The sequence below is a fragment of the Thermobia domestica genome, chromosome 2 (assembly GCF_964235325.1).
Source record: "Thermobia domestica chromosome 2, izTheDome1.hap1.1, whole genome shotgun sequence".
Lineage (NCBI taxonomy): Eukaryota > Metazoa > Arthropoda > Insecta > Zygentoma > Lepismatidae > Thermobia > Thermobia domestica.
Genome location: NC_137455.1, coordinates 315355065 through 315373712, shown reverse-complemented (window position 1 = coordinate 315373712; position 18648 = coordinate 315355065). Strand labels below are relative to the sequence as shown.

General features: G+C 32.7%; 1 protein-coding gene across 1 annotated transcript; it reads left to right on the top strand.

The window, feature by feature from the left end:
• Positions 1-2348: 2348 nt before the first annotated feature.
• On the top strand, positions 2349-18648 carry LOC145678636 (epithelial serine protease-like). Its single transcript, XM_081749003.1, has 7 exons — positions 2349-2419; positions 6811-6862; positions 9476-9608; positions 11629-11798; positions 14213-14305; positions 17209-17336; positions 18400-18648. Exons 1-7 carry the CDS (start codon positions 2372-2374, stop codon positions 18562-18564), a joined length of 789 nt encoding a protein of 262 aa, XP_081605129.1. The 5' UTR covers positions 2349-2371; the 3' UTR covers positions 18565-18648.

The following is an 18648-nucleotide window of genomic DNA, read 5'->3' as shown; positions in this document are numbered from 1 at the left end:
GAAAACGTTTTAATTTCTTACATTTTCTACATTTTCTGAAAAATCAAAAAGTGTACGGTGTGACTGAGAATCGATTCGCGGAACTCCTGATCTCCAGACTACCTTGCTACCCAATACTCCAGGAGGAACAATAGATACAAGAGGAAAATTGATTGATTTGTTACAAGAGTTATACGTACATTAGTTCTGCTTCGTTGGTCCGATCGCTGTCCAAATTTACAATTTACACAGCTGGCTTCGAATTGGAATTTCACTTGTAATTTCTTCAATAAATTATTATTAGCTTATTATTAGTAGAATCATACACAGTTAATAAAGCGTTATAGAAACCACACAAATTACAACTAGTAATCGAACTTTCTACTCTAGTCACAAAAAGTATTCTATTTAAAATGCCACCTCATCTTCCTGCTTGAAATAAGGGCGAAACAAAGTTCATTACTGCTTTCAGCTAAGAAATATTTATACTCTATTTCTTATCATGAAATAATAGTTCTTTTTATAAATCTATAAACGCAATAATATGATTATTTTCTTGCGTAAACCTAAGAAGTATCTGACACACATCTCTCCTATTCTTATCAATAGCTTCGGTAATGTGACTTTTCTTTCCTCCTTTTGTCCTTATAGAAATAAAATAATGTTTCTTTGTTGAAAACTGAGCTTGTGACTTCAAGATCTATAGTGTAGTGCGTTGCTGATGACAACATAATGGACATTGCTTATGAAAGGAACGATAAATACTATTTACAATCCATTGTACATGGTTTGGACTACAAGAAACGAATATATTTCCAAGTTCTAATGTCCCTGCCAAAGTAAAATGTTTTTCTACATATTTGAATTTCTCGTATGATTCAAAAACTGTGAAAAAAATAATAATAATAATTGTGGTAAAGAAAACAAAATATATCTCTTCAGCTGGAATCAATATGAGAACTCCACGATCTCGAGTCCACGTTGTTATATATGTTACACCACAGATACCCTTCTTACATAGGAAGCGATACATTGAGTAATTTGTCAAGAGAGGCAAAGTACATTACATCAAATCTATTTCCTTGTTTCGTTTTATTGGGTTCATTGTATGTGGTTTTCGTCCAATGCAAAAAAAAAAAAAAAAAAAAATCTCTACGGTGTCCAGGAATATTGTTTTAACTGATCAGAAAATAAGGAATCTACTGTCGATGCAATAATGTGTAGTATTCTATTTTCGTACCACCCATAGCAGGAAGGGGCAGACTATACTATCTAGCAAAAACATGCGTTTAATTGTTTGATAATAGTACAATAATACAAACGTTATACAAGATATTTTCGAAGGAAACATATTCCACAATTATAAAATTTAAGCATGGTCACATGTAGTAGAATACTACAGCCTTGTACATTGTTGAGCAAAACAAAGGCTAGTTTGAAGATAATTTTTATTGCCCTCACTTGATTTCTTGATCTACAGAAAAGAGCTCCCTTGTGGCTAAGACGCTAGCATTCACACATTGTGCGTGGGAGACATGGGCTCGATTCCAGGTGGGAGGTCATGGGATTGTGGTTCGGATCACACGTTAAAATGTAGGTCTTATATAGCCGCACTGCTAAAAGTGGCTCTAAACTCTAATCAAATTGAACAATGTAACTGTTTCTGTTGTTCGGGAGAAATGAAATGAATTGAAATGAAATCTTTGAGTTTTACGTCCCACGGGTATGCCGGGTAGGCTAAAAAAGACGGTGATTATGAAAAATGAATGAAATGGTAGAATGAAGAAAGTGGGAGGAAACGGCAGAACCCCGAGAAAACCCACGCATAAGGTGTTTGTCCATTACAAAGTTCGAACGCGGACCCAAAGCACCAGAGGCGGGGCCTGGCATCGAACGCGGACCCAAAGCACCAGAGGTGAACGCCCTACCACTGAGCCACCGCGGCCCCTGTTCTTCGGGAGAACGTCAATAATGAACTAAACGCTTTTGTTGTAAAAGAATAACGTCCATGCTTGAGATTTTTGAGGTGTTCAGATCAGAGAACGACGACCTAAGTATTGTGTACGTAAAGGTCATCAAACTTCGTGACGTGTAGCTTCAAATAGATTACTACTTTGATAGGACCATTATCAATACACACCGAGTAGAAACAAAAGTAAATTCCATCTAAAGAAATGTAATCTAAATCCTAAAGCAATGCAATCATTTTTGAGTATCGATCTAAAGGAAGTAATTATGATTTATTGATTTAACTCTTAGAATCATGTTACTCACTGACTTCATAGTTTAAGTATTTGTAAATAATTTCCTTATAGTTAGAAGTATATATAAAGCTAAATAAGAGATACAGATTAGTACGTTAACGCACATTTCTAAAAATTACACTGTTAACATGAAGAATATCCTTTTCGCAACTGCCATTTACTTTGGTCTTATTCAGGTAATTTATTCCAAAATTAATATATATTCTAAAGTAACTTATCTGAAGCTTATGAGCGAATATAGTATATATATTAATTAAACTGATTTTGATAATAATCTTTGGTAAATTGAGATTTATATCTAGATATTATAGATATAATCAAATTCAAATTATATTATAGTATATAATTTTTTTTAAGATATTGTTATCTACGTTCTACAAAATTCCGTTCTGAATAGTCATAGGAACGGACGCAACAGGAACCTTTATTGTAGACAACTTTATTAGGTTTAATTGAAAACACTTGCGGTTTCACTTTTGCCTACATAAATAGACACTTCGTCAAAGATTAGAAGTATCTTATATCGTCGAACACATAAACCGCTTTTCTGATAGAATATGCACAATAGACATTAATTAAAGTTACCAAAGTATTGTGTTAACCGGGACTCACGTGACAGCAACAGAAGTATATCAAATTTTTTTCTTTTTATGGAGGATTCTGATTAAAAACCAATAACGAGAGTCTAGGAGAATAATAAGTTCGAGGAACGTACCACTTAAAACGTACAAAATATTGACAAATAAATTAATTGTAGTTGTGAATTCTTTCTACACGGAAAATAAAGTTAAGTCACGATCAAATCGTAAACTGTGTACCCGAACTTGTAGTTTGTAGGAATATACGTAAAGTAACTCTTAATTCATGTGCTTAATGTGGATTTATTCGTATTTTTGTACATAATGTGTTACTCAATTTCCATTTTCATAAATATTGTTTATTGTTTTTAAATTATCTAGAGAGAGAAAGAGAAAGTAGGAAGACTCTTAATATTGATGTATACGTATAATTCATAGTTCATACTAAACGTAATAATAAAGGGTTATGAAAATACACCATATGCTACTTCTCCAATTTGCCTATTTAAAAATATCATAAGGATTTAGATGTAATTGAGAACTGTAATTTTTTCAATTTAATTATTTCAATATAGGTAAAATGCTGTGACCATATTTAAATTTGATAATTATTATTTATGTAACTGCATATTTAGACACCCAATGACCTAATTTCACACAATTTATAAATATATTGTTTAAATATTGTATTCACTTTTACTTTACAGGAATAACCTAATATTTAAAGTATTATTGTAGGCATGTATGTATTTTGATGTGTCGCTTTTCGACGAAGAAGCATTTCGAAGACTCGGACGGAAGGATTAATACATATTAACTCATAGAAGTGTATTTTTTTAAATTAATTTGGTAGAATCATTTGTTAATATAGACGAAGAATTAATATAGCACTTTTCTTTTTCTTTAAGTTGAGAGGATCGTGATATACTAAATTCTGCAGCCCTCTTATTTCCCCTTAGGACAAGAATCTTAATCAAAATCACATAATAGAAACCTAGTTCGCACCATGGTCCTGTCCTCAAAATGTGTTCAGTGGTCTAAGAAGAGATAAACATAATACCATCTGTATAACGATAGATGATGCTCCCTAGCCCCCCATTAAGACGGGAATTCTTAAACTCGCTGGTACACAGGTCAGCTTACTTTAAAGGAATAATTGATGTACCAAGGTCTTCTTTTAAAGGATCATCAGAAACGCAATTTTTTCGCATAAATTCAAACCTTTCTTCTCACGCTTAGAATTCTCATTTTCATCTACGTAACATAATAGAAATTCAAGATAAACAAGAAACAAGTCAGGTACCAAAAGTCGTCAAATCGGTTCAGCTGTCTAGAAGAAATTAAGAGACACCGTTACATTTATTTTTATATACATAGAAGACGGGGATCATAGATATTTTTAGAATAGTCTTAAACAGGAATGTATAATTACATTCAAATACGTGTAAATAATTTTGTTCAAATATTTTGGCAGCAATTACGCACCTTAAACTGACGGGACAATGCACATTCGATATGCCTTAGTGACCATGTTATGATGGATTTCGAATGATTATGAACAAAGTTACAAGGGATTGAATATTTGATTTTCTTAAAAAGCATTATTTCGAGAACTGGTTAGGTAATTATCTCATCAAATTATATATATGGTATTCAATCAATTTCAATATCATACTTCAGTTTATAGCAATTTAAAATCTCAAATTATATTAGAGCAATTTTTAAAATCAATAAGGTTGCAACACTGCTAAAATTATATAATTTTGTTGTAACTTCACGTACAAAAGTATTGTAATGTATAAGGAGAAAATTAGCAAAAAATATTCTTTAAATTACTTTATATGTAATTTAAAGTAACATATTAAATTTTAGTATTTTCTTTATTTCTCTCAAATCAAATTAATCTAACTAGCCTAAAATCTTTATCTCTAATGAAAATTATATACGTAATTGGATGTAATACATATTACAATACCTTTTCGAAACTAACAAGTTTCAAAAAATGTCATTTTTTATTTCTTTATTATTTTGACTCGTTAGTTTAATTTAATTTTGATTCGTTAGGTTAATTTCGTTAATTTAATCATCACACATAAAGTGACTGTAGTATTACACTAAGATACTTAACATGTGCATTACTCCCTACTTCTCATTTACATTACTACTGTTACAACAGTATAATGTTGCTGTTTATTGATATTTCTGATATTGTATCGTCCTTAATTTGGAACACTATATGACAGCTGTGGTACTGAAAAAGTACTACTTTATGTTAGATGAATAAGACAGATAATGTGATTGTTTTTCCGAGCATGTAAAAGAGTACAACATACATTTTCAGCCACTTTTAAAAAAGAATTTTAATTTATAATCTCCATTATTAAGTATGTATCTTTTCTATTTGCGAGCATATAGAAAAATTATATAGTGGTGTGCATCTTAGGCTTTAAAGTTTCAGACCAAAAACACCATTATTTCAGGCCCAGGTCCATGAAATTAAGTCCAGTAATATAAATAAACTGGAATGTTAATATGAAGTAATAATATACTTATATCTGAAGAAACACACACACACACAGAGAGAGAGAGAGAGACAAAGGAGGGGATCGTGTCTGTTAAATAACATTAGGAATCTCTTACATAAAGCCATGTCTATGAACAATTGACCATTTTTTCCCTTCTGCGTGCCTCACCAAATTACCTTGAGTCATGGGTTTGTCTGAATACCACCGCGTCTGCCCGAATCATGGGTTCGTCCAGTGAGACCGGTCGCTTAGGATCATTGGGTCTGTCAGTATCACGATATGTCAAACTGGGTCATTCCGATTCTTCTGTTTGCCTGAATTATCGTTTCTAGTGGGTCATGGGTCTTACTTCCTCCGGGTCACAGGTCATAATGCTCGTATGATCTGTTCTATTACTAGTGGACATTGGAAATATTAGTTTTATTGAGGAAGAGTACATCCGTGTCTCACTATGAAGAGGTACATCTCGGGAAAGCAACACCAAATAAATCAAACATGAGGCGTCTGTAAGTCAAATTCAGGTAAACCTAGAGCGTGTCCAATGACCCCGGAATTTTCACCAAGACAAATTGCATATCAATGCAATATTGAATAATATTTCCATGGGTTCTGTGGCTTTTTAATCATCATATGCTTTGACATACTGTATAAACATAGCGAATAGATCTTGAATTATATACAATGCAATAAACATATCGTAAAAAAACTTCCAAATAGACAACCTAAACACATCCGAAAGAGAAACCTAATCCTTCGAGCTGGAAGCAATATTAGTCACATTTCTTCAGTATCTTCGTAATGTTACTTTCACCGCAAAAATGCATAGATGAAAACTTTCCATTCCTCAAGGGCAACATTGATTTTGAAGAATATTCAAAGAGGTTTTTTAAACATAGTTTCTGGTAGAACGTTTGTATTGATATGTCATTATTAAGGTTGTTTACTTTTATTAAATCGGCCTACAGCTCCGTCGTGTCCTATTATTCCTGCTTTGCGTAAGCTCACAATATGATCTCTCTTACGTCCGAGCTTATTGTACACTATATTATTAATCATTATCTATCATAGATATTTTTATCAATCTGCAGAACCCTAAGGTTTTTAGTTATAAAGAGTCATAAATTTTGTCTGAAGAAATTAGTTTACAAACTGACAGTTATTCCTCCTATCCCTTATGATCGTCTCGTAATTGCCTGGTTGTTATAGACTTCTCTTGTCATCAGGTATGAAGCAGCGCAGCATGACTAGTGTTAGCCTGACTGTGAGCTATTAGGAATTAGCCTGACTGACAGTCTGAAACGTCTTACGTTTTAAGAATGATAGAAAGTATCTAAATGTTTATCCAACTCGTAACTCTTAAAAGTTTTGAAATTTGCAAATTAGCATTAGTGACAAACTGACAAATTGGTGCTTCGTAAAGAGAATTAAGATAATGATTTAACGAACAAATTTTTATTGTTGCAGGGAACGCTATCTTCATCAGAGTTCGTGAAGCCGCTACGTAAAACGAAAGGAGGTAAATAGGTTTATTTGTACGGTTACTGACAACTATTCACAAACTTACTTTACATTATGAGAAATCAAAATAACATTCATTTTACATTTAATGTTTCTTCTTAAATTAAACATGGTTCATTGGTTTATTTGAAGTTTAGCGTCCCTTTCACACCTACTCTGTGTGAGAGGCCGAACTCCAACTTAAGGTGGAATCCACACCATACGGGTTTCAACTGAAAATGGAACGCGGAAATCCCACGTCGAATGCGAGCACATTAAACTTATAGTGAGCACTGAAGGTGATAAAACTTCCATTTGTGAGTGTGTGCGACAATATACGTTAAAACAATTTTTATCACTTTACCTGTACATTTGCTTTAAGCAATGCTAATCTTTTTCGAAAACCGTGTTTTCTTATTTGTTTGAGATTAATTTTCTGTGTGATATTTTAGTAGGATCTTTTTAAGTTTCGACTCATATTAAGGAAGCACATCAACTCTGGAACGTGATTTTTATCAGCTTACTTAATATGGATCGCGTTGATTTCTGGCCGGAACAATTGAGAATTGACTGAGAAAAGGAAAATACGTTGAACTAACATAGATTATCAAGTTAACGTTGAGCTGCCAAAACGTTGCTGACAACATTTATCTTGAGTTATTTTTCTTTCTTTCTTTTTATCGCGTCAATCTATTTGAAATAAAGTTTTGTATAACTTTTTGAACCTATTTCCTCTCGAATTTAAAAGTCTAAAATAAAACCTTGTTCCGCGTAACTTCCTGCATGAAAGATCTCTTTAACTTTAAAAACTGAAACTTTACATAAAGGTTTAGTTTATCTGTGAACTAATAATGGTATTGTTGTTCCACTAAGTTTCCACCATTACTTTTTGAGAACAGTTACTACAAACATTATTTACATCTTTTTTTACATTTATTTTTAAACCAATTCAATCAAAGAATGTTACCCTAATAGCTACAGAAACAATTCGTTCGAACTAGAAAAACACACTGTTTTCACCAATTAGCACTTTCACTTTTCTATGGAGTGATATATTGTCCTTGATTATTGAAGTTTCTATACATTTTCCTTCAGTGTATATAAATTAAATATTTGCTCTTGTTATAATGAGAAAAGGACGGTTGATTGTATATTCCTTACAAGTAGAAGTAAATGTTAATGAACGTACGAGGGCTGTCTAAAAAGTATCCGACCTTTGGCCAGAAAAATAGTTGCGAATACCTGACAGATCTGGGACCCTAATCCCCTTCAAAGTAGGCCCCTTGTGCTTCCACACACTTAGCCCACCGATCCTTCCACTGCTGGAAACACCGCTTGAAGTCTTCTTTTGGAATATTGTTCAGCTCCGTCGTCGTGTTCCGCATTATGTCTTCTCTACTCTCAAAACGGGATCCCTTCAGAGGCGTCTTCAATTTTGGAAACAACCAGAAGTCACAAGGAGCCAGGTCTGGAGAGTAGGGAGGTTGGCGAACGGTTGTAATTAGATGTTTGGCTAAGAACGTGTGGATCAATTGGGATGAATGTGCTGGGGCGTTGTCATGATGGACGTGTCAGTTCTTCGCTGTCCACATGTCTGGTCTTTTGCTCCGGACTGCGTCACGGAGTCGCCTGAGAACATCTTGATAGTACTCCTTTGTCACTGTTTGTCCTTCCGGTGCGTACTCGTGATGCACAATTCCACGGGCATCGAAGAAAACAGTCAGCAACACCTTGATTTTGCTTCACACCTGCCGCGCTTTCTTCGGCCTTGGAGAATCGGGATGCTTCCATTGAGACGATTGTTGTTTTGTTTCTGAGTCGTACCCGTACACCCATGACTCATCTCCAGTTATCACGGTATTCAGATACACAGGATGAGTGTTGGTGGTCTCCAGAAGGTCTTGTGCAACGTCAAAACGAGTGTCTTTTTGTTCCTGAGACAACAACTTGGGTACAAATTTAGCAGCCACTCGTTTCATGTTCAAATCGTCACGCAAAATTGCATGTGCAGAATCTTTACTCACTCCAACATCTTCTGCAATCTCCCGCACTGTCAAACGGCGATCTGCCATCACCAAATTTCGCACCCGCTCAACAACAGCTGCATTCCGAGCAGTTTGGGGCCTGCCGCTACGCTGCTCACTCTCGACTGATGTGCGGCCATCTTTGAATCGGTTGAACCATTGTTTAATTTGGGTTACACCCATCGCATCTTCTCCAAACACCTGCTGAATCTTACGAATTGTTTGGCTTTGAGAATCACCCAGCCTTTGACAGAATTTGATGCAGTATCTTTGCTCAATTCGTTCAGTCATCTTGCGAGAAACACTAAATCCGACGAACACTACCAACAGCACCTCTTTCGCGACGACCAGCTCACAACTGGCACACACGAACGCGGTGAAAAAATTCAATTTCGCAGAAATAGGAATTTAAATTAGAAACTGAATCCAATTGACTAACGTAAGTAGATAAGTCAATGAAAAGTTTTGTTAATGCTGGAGTCAAGTGCGGATTTCATATGTTGTAAAGTCAGTTAGCTTTAATATTTCATACTGTTTATTCTCTAATAAAGAATGGTTTAAAAAAATTTATTTTAATATTATCTTATTTTTTCTTATTTTCTGAAAAGATGAGAGAATTGCTGGCGGTCATCTTGCCGAACGAGGCCAGTTTCCCTTTATGGTGGCTTACCAAGTGGGTTGCTGCTACTGTGGAGGTACTCTTCTCAATGAAGAATGGATTTTGACAGCTGGACATTGTGTGTAAGTTCGAAACTATACCGTTTTAAGTTCATGTTTTGCTTTAACCATACCTTGTGTTTCTATTAAGTCTTATTAGTTGTTTCCAGCAAGAGTTCAAGCTACCAACGCATGATAGTAACCTATCTTGACGATAGATAGGGGCAGCGCAGCTAGAAAATATTAAGAGTATCAAAACATTTTTGCCTAGATGTATATACATGCACTATTCGTAATTTTTAAATGTTTTGAAGTTTGCATATTAACATGAGTAACATACTGAGGTGTTCTTGCATTGTAGCAAATTATCGTATGTTTTGCACATGTTAATTATTTCTATGCAGATAATAGCGAACAACTAATATATATATATATATATATATATATATATATATATAGACAAATTGATAGATAGATAGATAGATAGATTACAGATCTTCGAAAATTATATTTTATTATACATTTTAACTTTTCATCACACAAATGCCATAAAATAATGGGAATATCAAATTATTCTGGACTACTTTTCAGTGGCACACCGATATGTAGGTAGTAGAAGATTTGGAAATCTTATTGGTGACGGCTTATAATGATGAATAAAAAATATTACATATTCTCCAAACCCAAAAAATAATAGTTTTGACCTTCAAAATATCTTATTCATGCAGGAACTAACTTTCATGATCAAACTATGCATCGATGTTTGTTGGAAGGTAGCCGTTAAACAAGAAATATTAATAAAGGCCATGATAAAAGAAGGAACCCTATGAGCAAGAAAATACAGAAATTAGAGAATGAAAAACCGGCTCTGTAATTAAAGCCACTTTTTTATTCAAAAGTTTCGGACTTAACACATTCGTGAGACGTTAGACGAGTATATTCCACCAAAACACATTTACCAAACAGTTAAGCACCCAGTAATGAAGATATTTTGGGGAGATACTTCTTTACAGAGTGCTAAGATTACTTATTCATATTGAAGGGACTATAAACAGTAACAAATACATCTACGTGCTACAATTCAGAGTAGTACCAAAATTCAATAATTTCTACGGAATGGATCTGCCATTTTTAGCAAGACTTAGCACTGTGTCATATGTCTTTTTAAAAACAGTCAAACTACTTTACCAAGAGAATGAAATAAACGTTTCAGACTGGCTGGAAACTCTCCTTTCTTGTCGGAAATTTGTGGTATGCTTACTAGAATGAGATCAGAAGGAAGAATTGCACAAGAAAAGACAAAATTGTTTCCATTCTAAAGAAAGTAAGGTTTCTTAATAATGCACTCAGAGCAATGTTGGAAATACTTGTGGACTCAATGCCACAGTAAATATAAATGTTATTTCACGTCAATGAAACACGTTCACGACAATAAAACTCTATTATGCTCCCATAAGTTTGTGTATTATGTGAATATATGATACACAGTATAAAATGTCGTTAATTTCATTATTTTGCACAAGGGATTACGTACAAGGATTTACGATTAAAAAATAGCAGAAATTTATTTTACGCAAATGGTATAACGTTGTAATATAATGTTGTAATGATGTAATGTTGTAATACTGTATGATGTCGGAAATATCATAAGCAGTTCAAACAAAATATTTTAAATTATTCATAAAGATACAGTACCATATGCAATTGAAATAGTAAACACATGACTACATACTAATAAGAAAGACGTTTGTGGAATGTGAAAATAGTAAATGGAGAGAAAGTTCAGAAGCCCACGAAATTCATATCTACATTTATATAACCTTGAATCGAAAGAAGAACTTGAATGTATATACATCCTACCACTCATTTACTATGACTTTATTTCAAATTTTCGGAATTAACATTAAACGAGTACTATCAAGTTTCGCTGTCCCTCCTTCATCTACCTAAGAAACGCCGAGAACTTCATTACTTCTCTGCAGCTCAGCCTTGTATGAAGCTTTCAATTGATGATTCGTTTTAGTCAAATCGTGAAACATTTTAAACATATTTCCAGCATAATGTATTGATTATATTGAACTTGAATATATTTCTTTCATTTTAGACACTCTAATGAGTTCACTGTAACTTTGGGAGCTCTTGATCCATATAACCCTAGCCAAGATCCTGGGTCTTTGGTTATAAAGGGAAAGGAGGTTCATGTACACCCTCAGTATGATTTTCCAATCAATGACCTAGCACTTTTGAAGCTGCCACAACCAATCAATTTCACAGGTAATTACTTTGTCTTACTTTCATTAATTGTAAGGTAGCATTTTTCAGGAAATTTCTACAATGATTTATGACAAATTCCAAACTATGTGGACTCTAATAGTGTTTAAACAAAGGATGGTCTAAACTTATCCCATATTGTTTATTTTCTGAATAGTAAGAATAGACAATACCTACTCTCAATATATCTGGTTTTTGATGTGATTTCATTCTTTCCTCTTCTAACTTTGAATTATTTTGCTTTTTTCTATGATTAAACAATGTTTAAAATGCTGTCTACAATTTTCTCTGCAATCTAATCAAAATGGTCTTATTTTCCCAAACTGGAAATTTGTTTATCGGTTTTGGCTTTTAGCGATTCCAAGTTTCAATGAAATTTGGGAAACGAGTTAAGCTAGTTATTAATTATATTTAGACATTTTTACGGGAAAAAATCCATTCGTATAAAACCAGCACGCTATGTAATCTCATATAGAAACTGTAACGGATTAGATACACTTTTCATTTTTCACAGATCTTTCTAAAACACTTCCAAAAGAACATTGCTTATCAAAAAGAAAATATGCAATGAATTTCGTCAACTTCAAAGATTTCCTTAACAAGCAATTTCACAAAACACATTTTAATTTGAGCGTCAGGCTAATCTATACCACCTGAAAGAACTAAAATCACAGTCTTTTCTAAACTGGTTTTAATCTGAAGCACAAGAATTACTGAAAACAGTCAACAGAATGTACAACATAATCTAACAAAACCGAATGAATTTTTATGTAAAACATCGTGAAACTCGAAAAAATCACGTGAAGATAGTAACCAGCCTACTTTATTCTTTACTGATTTTCTCTATGCAGGGCGATTGGTTGGGAAACTTTGACAAAACTTTACGACATATTATACTAAAATCGAAAAGTTATAACGGAAATAATCGATGAATATATTTTTTAAATTTAGGTGGAGGGAGAAATTGTAAAATCTCTATACAACTTGAGAGAAGGTAACAAAGTTTAATCCCAAACACTGGGAATTACGAACAACAGTCAAAGAAAACGTATATTATATTGTATGAAAACAGAATGAGCTTAGAAAATTTTACGCGCAACTCTGGAAGAAATTGAATTGAGAGTCAGGGACAGGAGAGTAAATTCACTAGTATATAGTTTGCTAATTTTAACTTCTCAAAGAGGAGATAATTGGAAAGACTTTAACAAAATGTAAGACGTATTACACCAAAATCGAACACTTTTGAACGAAAACAATCATTGAATGTATTTTTTTAAATTTATAGGGAAGATGAGTTAGTTTATAATTTCATTCTTGGGAGATTTGATACTAAGTTTCGAGAGCTGGTATTCACAATGCCATAAAAATAATATACAAATATACTTGAAGTTATATAATAAACGAAAACTTTTTACGTGATTTAAATAGGGAAAAATAGTTTATTCTTTTTTAAATTTGTACGGCAGCAACGTGAGGTTGATTTCATCTCTTCTGCATACATTGTAGTCAATAGATTGTGTTCCCGAACAACATAATTAATTTTGCAACTAAAACCAAGGCACTCACAACAAGCTTATTCGAAATCAGATAATCATAACTAGTAAAATATTTGCTAACGCTTGCTTTATTATTATTATTATTATTATTATTATTATTATTATTATGTAAAAGAAACTATTAATATTTTCATACTTTGAAAGAATAATATTGGCTTGCATTTAATATGTAAAAACCCTGAACCCTTAAACTCATTGGTACCCCTAGAATAACTTGCTGTCTACGATCCTGCAATAGAAACTAAATTCACTGCAGCACATGAAAATCTTAGTCGGAAAGATTCAACTTTATAATACGCAAATTTCCCATACGTTTTTCCTTTACTTTTATTTGGTCATTGCTGAATTCGACTAAGTACATTCTACTACGATTCTTACTTTGGTCGTCTCGATTATTACGTTTTAAAACATTTCTTTTATTGTTCTGCAATTTTAATGTCACTAGTAACATATTTATGATCACGTGGTTTTCAAGTCAATGGAAATCTACCATTATAGAAAAGTGACCTCAAGGTTTAGATGTTAAGAGATAATATGTCGTATGTGAGAAGCACTTTGTGAAACAATTGAAAATGTTTCTTATATAAAACATATAAAATAAGATTATATTACGCATAATACAAACAACAAAACAACTTTCGTTAATTGGTGTAATAGGTTACGTTATTGCTTTTGTAAACAAAACAATATGGTGATTTTTTTTAGCAGGTGAGATTACATTAAAATTCAAAATAACAATCAAAAACAATTTAATCTAATACGTAGTTTTGTTGTAAATAAAGTAAGTATTCGACAAAATAAATGTTACTTTCATTCAAAATATCTCACATTAAAACTAAATTATGGTTGGTTTTGCCGTAGACACCATTCAACCTGTTGCCCTACCATCTAGAAACGCTGGAGATTTTGCCGAAAGTTCAGCAGTTGTAACTGGATGGGGAAAGGACGAAAGTCGTAAGTCAAATTGTACTTTTAATATAGGAGTGGATAGAACACGAGACATTGTGAGTTGTGTTTCACTCCACTGCAACTTTTGATATTTTTCTTCGATTTATGCATTAATGTATTTTAGATTATGAATACTAACAGTACCACTTTAATCTATTTTACTTTAATTTGTCTTTTGTAATAACTACTTCATTCAGACTTCAATATACATTAGTTAAGAGTATTGATATTAGTATTCAATTTTCATGCGGTGGTAGAAGGCGAATGTCAAATCAAATACCAAATAGTAAATTACTTTCTAAGAAATGAAGCCTCTATGAAGAAAGTTGAATTTTCATGTAAAACTCAGGTAAACAAATGATACAGATTTCAGATAACTTTTACCAGTATTTGTGAGTGTCAATTTTCTCGACATGTGAAGAGCCCACAAGAACATTCAGAGTAAAAGTTTGACGCATAAAGAATCAAAATTAGAACACATAATCTTCAGCATTAAACTACACTTTTGCAGTGATCATTCTAAAGTAAGACTTTTTTTTGCATTTAATTTCTTACCTTCTTCCATGTTTGCGGAACATTGCAATGAGGCGCAAGAAAATAATAACTGAGCAACAAAAAGTTAAAAGCATGTGATATTGATAAGTAATTTGAAAGCTGTCTTTTTACATACCTCTCTTTAAGAAAAAATAACCAAAAAATATGAAACAATAAAACTACAATAAATCGGTTAAAGGAGTAGGATCAGACTGAATAAGGGAGACGACTTAACCCTCGGACTACCAACGAGGTGTACTTTGTGCACCCCCTCTGTATATTTTTTGTATCTACTCTTCCAATCAGTTCTTTAAAATTGTAAAAAAAAAAATTAGTGCTCAACATGTTTAGCTAAAGCGTACACCTTACAGTAGTTCAAATTAAATGGTAGTGTGTTAGTCATAAAATTTGCTATTTTAAGTTGGTGGACACAAAGTTGATAAGAGATATGAATGAGGTTTAGTAATGTTATTCCTAGACGGAAGTATAGTAAATAGCAGTATCCCGCCTTTTTGAATTTGGCGGTTAAACTTATCTCACGTTCTGTTAATTTTGAGAGTTTTAAGTTAGTGTGTCTCATAAATTTATTATTTTAAGTTGATGAAGACAAAATACCCCCTCTTGGTAGTCCCCCTACAAAAAATACCTAGGTAGTGCGAGGGTTAAAAATTCTGCAAATGCAGTAGATTCCAAATATATAAAACTGTCGTTGAGGGAAATTAGCAGATTTAAAGAAGGAAAGAATAAATCAAACACGATAGAATAATTAGAATAAATAAAGTGCAATAGCAAAAGAAGGAAACAGAAGTTTGAAAATCAATTAACACTACGTGATTGAAGGGTGCATAGTAAATTGAAGAGAGATGATGAAACTGTGTCTGGTAATAAGAATATAACCAACACATTATTCGAAATTTTCTGTAAACATCTATACAATTAGAATGATAAAAATGGATCGATAGAGAAAAATAAACATAAAGAAGCATTAAATGTATTGGAAAAAGAGGTGGACAACTTATTAGAGGGAAGAAGAATGGACATTTTCAGCGGACGACAGAATTTCACTACAGGTGATTAAGTGTTGAGGGAATATTAGCGAAGGTACTTTCAAACATATTTTCATCATTCATCAACAGAAGGAAAATATTAAACTGGGATGAGACTGATACATATTACGCATCTTCTGTTATAGAAGAAACGGTGTAAGGAACGTGTAGATACCAGCAACAATTCAGTCAGTAATGTAGACACCATCCACTAACATTAGTTTGAATCGACATTAGTAAGTTCTAGAGTTTAGTCACAGGGAAAAGAAAAACAGAAACAAGTCATTTTTTTACATGATTCAGAAGTTCTTACTTTAAATCAAGTCGTGGAAAGAAGTAATAAATGCACATCTCTGCATTGGAAGTAATATTAAGTGAATTAGACGTAATGAGATATAATTTATCGACAATTGTCGTATTGGAAGAGGACTTTGGGACTTTACACAGGTAATGAATAACGTTATCAACTTATATTTGCAGATAATATAATTATCTTTCCTTTGAGTCGAAAATAACTTTAAGCTGCTATTGTACATTAGACGAAAAGCGTCTTATTAATTCTCTTCTCATTTTCGAGATGATCCGAGTGCAACATCTTGAGTCCCGTTAACAACACTTTTTACCTAAGTGTTAGATTTCAAACAACGTTTTTCTATTACGTAATTCATAAGTATAAAAGACAATAAATTAATAAAATTGTTGTACACAATGAAGATCGTTGCTCAACGTTAAAAGATGAGCAGGTATTTTGATCAATATATTCCAATAATAAATATAGCTCGTATGTAAAATATCGTACATGACTTTACAAATCGAAATTAGAAAAGCTTTGAGCTAAAGAAAGAATTCTTCCAGAACTAAGACAACACTTCTCAAAAACTTACCAAAATGGGACAAGAAAGCTATTTCTCAGCTCGTGTGCAACACTACTTTAAACCATAACGAAAGAGTTGACTGACTGATTTAAAACATAAAAGTTGGACAAAATATAAATTTATGTAAGACAAACGAAAGTTAAGTAACTACAGGAATAAGTCAACATTTTGTTCAAATAAACACCCGAATATTTTTTTAACCAAAATCAAGACTTAAATTAGTAAGTCCTTACGTAAAACACTAAAATATACTACGCTGGTAATTCTTTCTTGAAGTTTAAAGCCCTTTTCAGTACCGAGCTTATATAATACCTGGAACCAAAGTTTAAGGTAGAAATCAAAACAGCGTAATGCGTTAATGCATCAAAAATACACTCTCGTGTCACTAGGTTACCGAAGATTGTATACCACACTTTTAAATACATTAAGACTTGATCATTTGTTTATTTTTCAGATCATTTCCGCGAGTACCTCAAGTGGACTGAGAGAACGGTAATTAGTAATGAGCAATGTTCTAAATACTATCATGTTAGAACATCGGGAGTTTGTGCTGTAGGTGCAGCTACAGATGGTGGATGTAATGTAAGTATTATGAATATATTATTATGTAAAATGAAGTGGAAAAATACTATAGCATATCTATATCTTGTCAGTCCAAAATATTAAGTTAATACTATTAATTAATATGCCAAACCTATTCTTCCACTATCACTTCTATCCTTTTCCATCAAGTTCAAATTTATACTAGTTACAATATTTCTCCTAGCCTGCTGCAAGGTGTTTCTGCAACATATATTGCAACTGCAGGCTTTTTCCGTCTACTAGTAATGTGCATATTAAACATCTTGACTATATATTCGCACCATATTTCAGTATTAATTTTTACTATGGAATTCGTTTAATTTGGCTATCGTATCGTTACCTGACTGACTCTGCACACAACTCAAAAGGTACCCAACACAACTTAGTGCTTGTTTCTGCTCGTCCTCAACTTAAATAATTTTATACTTATTCGAAATTCCAAACGAATCAGCATTTAATCTCTATTTTGCTTTTTTCTCCTGGCTCTTCTTTCTTTCTTTTCACTTTAGCAGTAAAGAATATCACCTTAGCAGTACAAGAATCCTCATTGTCCCAAGCCAAGAAAATAGAGTACAAGAATATCACTTTAGTAACACAAGAATCCTCATTGTCTCAAGTTAGGATTGCTATTCATTTACTTTTTAGAATATTTTTGTACATTTTAGAGCATTTTATTATTGTGAATAAAAATATTGCTTTAACATTTTCTCAATTTATCTTTATGTTTTTAAAGAAAATGTCTGTTTGTAATAGATGATATTGTAAGCATTATTTAAAAGTCTTAAAACTCATCAAATGAAATCAATCAACATAACGAAAAAATAAACTGTTATCATTAGTGTTTATTTATGGAACTATTAGTATCTTCTTTAAATTTTATGGATTCTTATATAGTAGTTCATGTATAGAAGAGCATGTCGCAGTTATTCATTTAAGTTATACAGTTTTTAATAACATGCTGCTTACACATATTTCAGTAGTAATGAATATCCAGATTACGCTAATTTGAAAATCCATCTTTAGAATTACAATATAATTAAAACAAATTTAAATATATTTTCAGGGAGACAGTGGCGGTCCTCTTCTAGTGAATGAAGGAGGTCGATATGTTCAGATTGGAGTTTACTCATGGTATGATGGAAAGTGTCCTCCACAAAAACCTCAAGGTTATACCCGTCTCACCTATTTCTTAGACTGGATTTCAAATACAACAGGAATACCACTGTAACATGGACATGCAACAAACTTGTAAATATTGTTGTATAAGAACAATGAATGAAATAAAGTTATTATAGTTTAGTTATTTATGCTA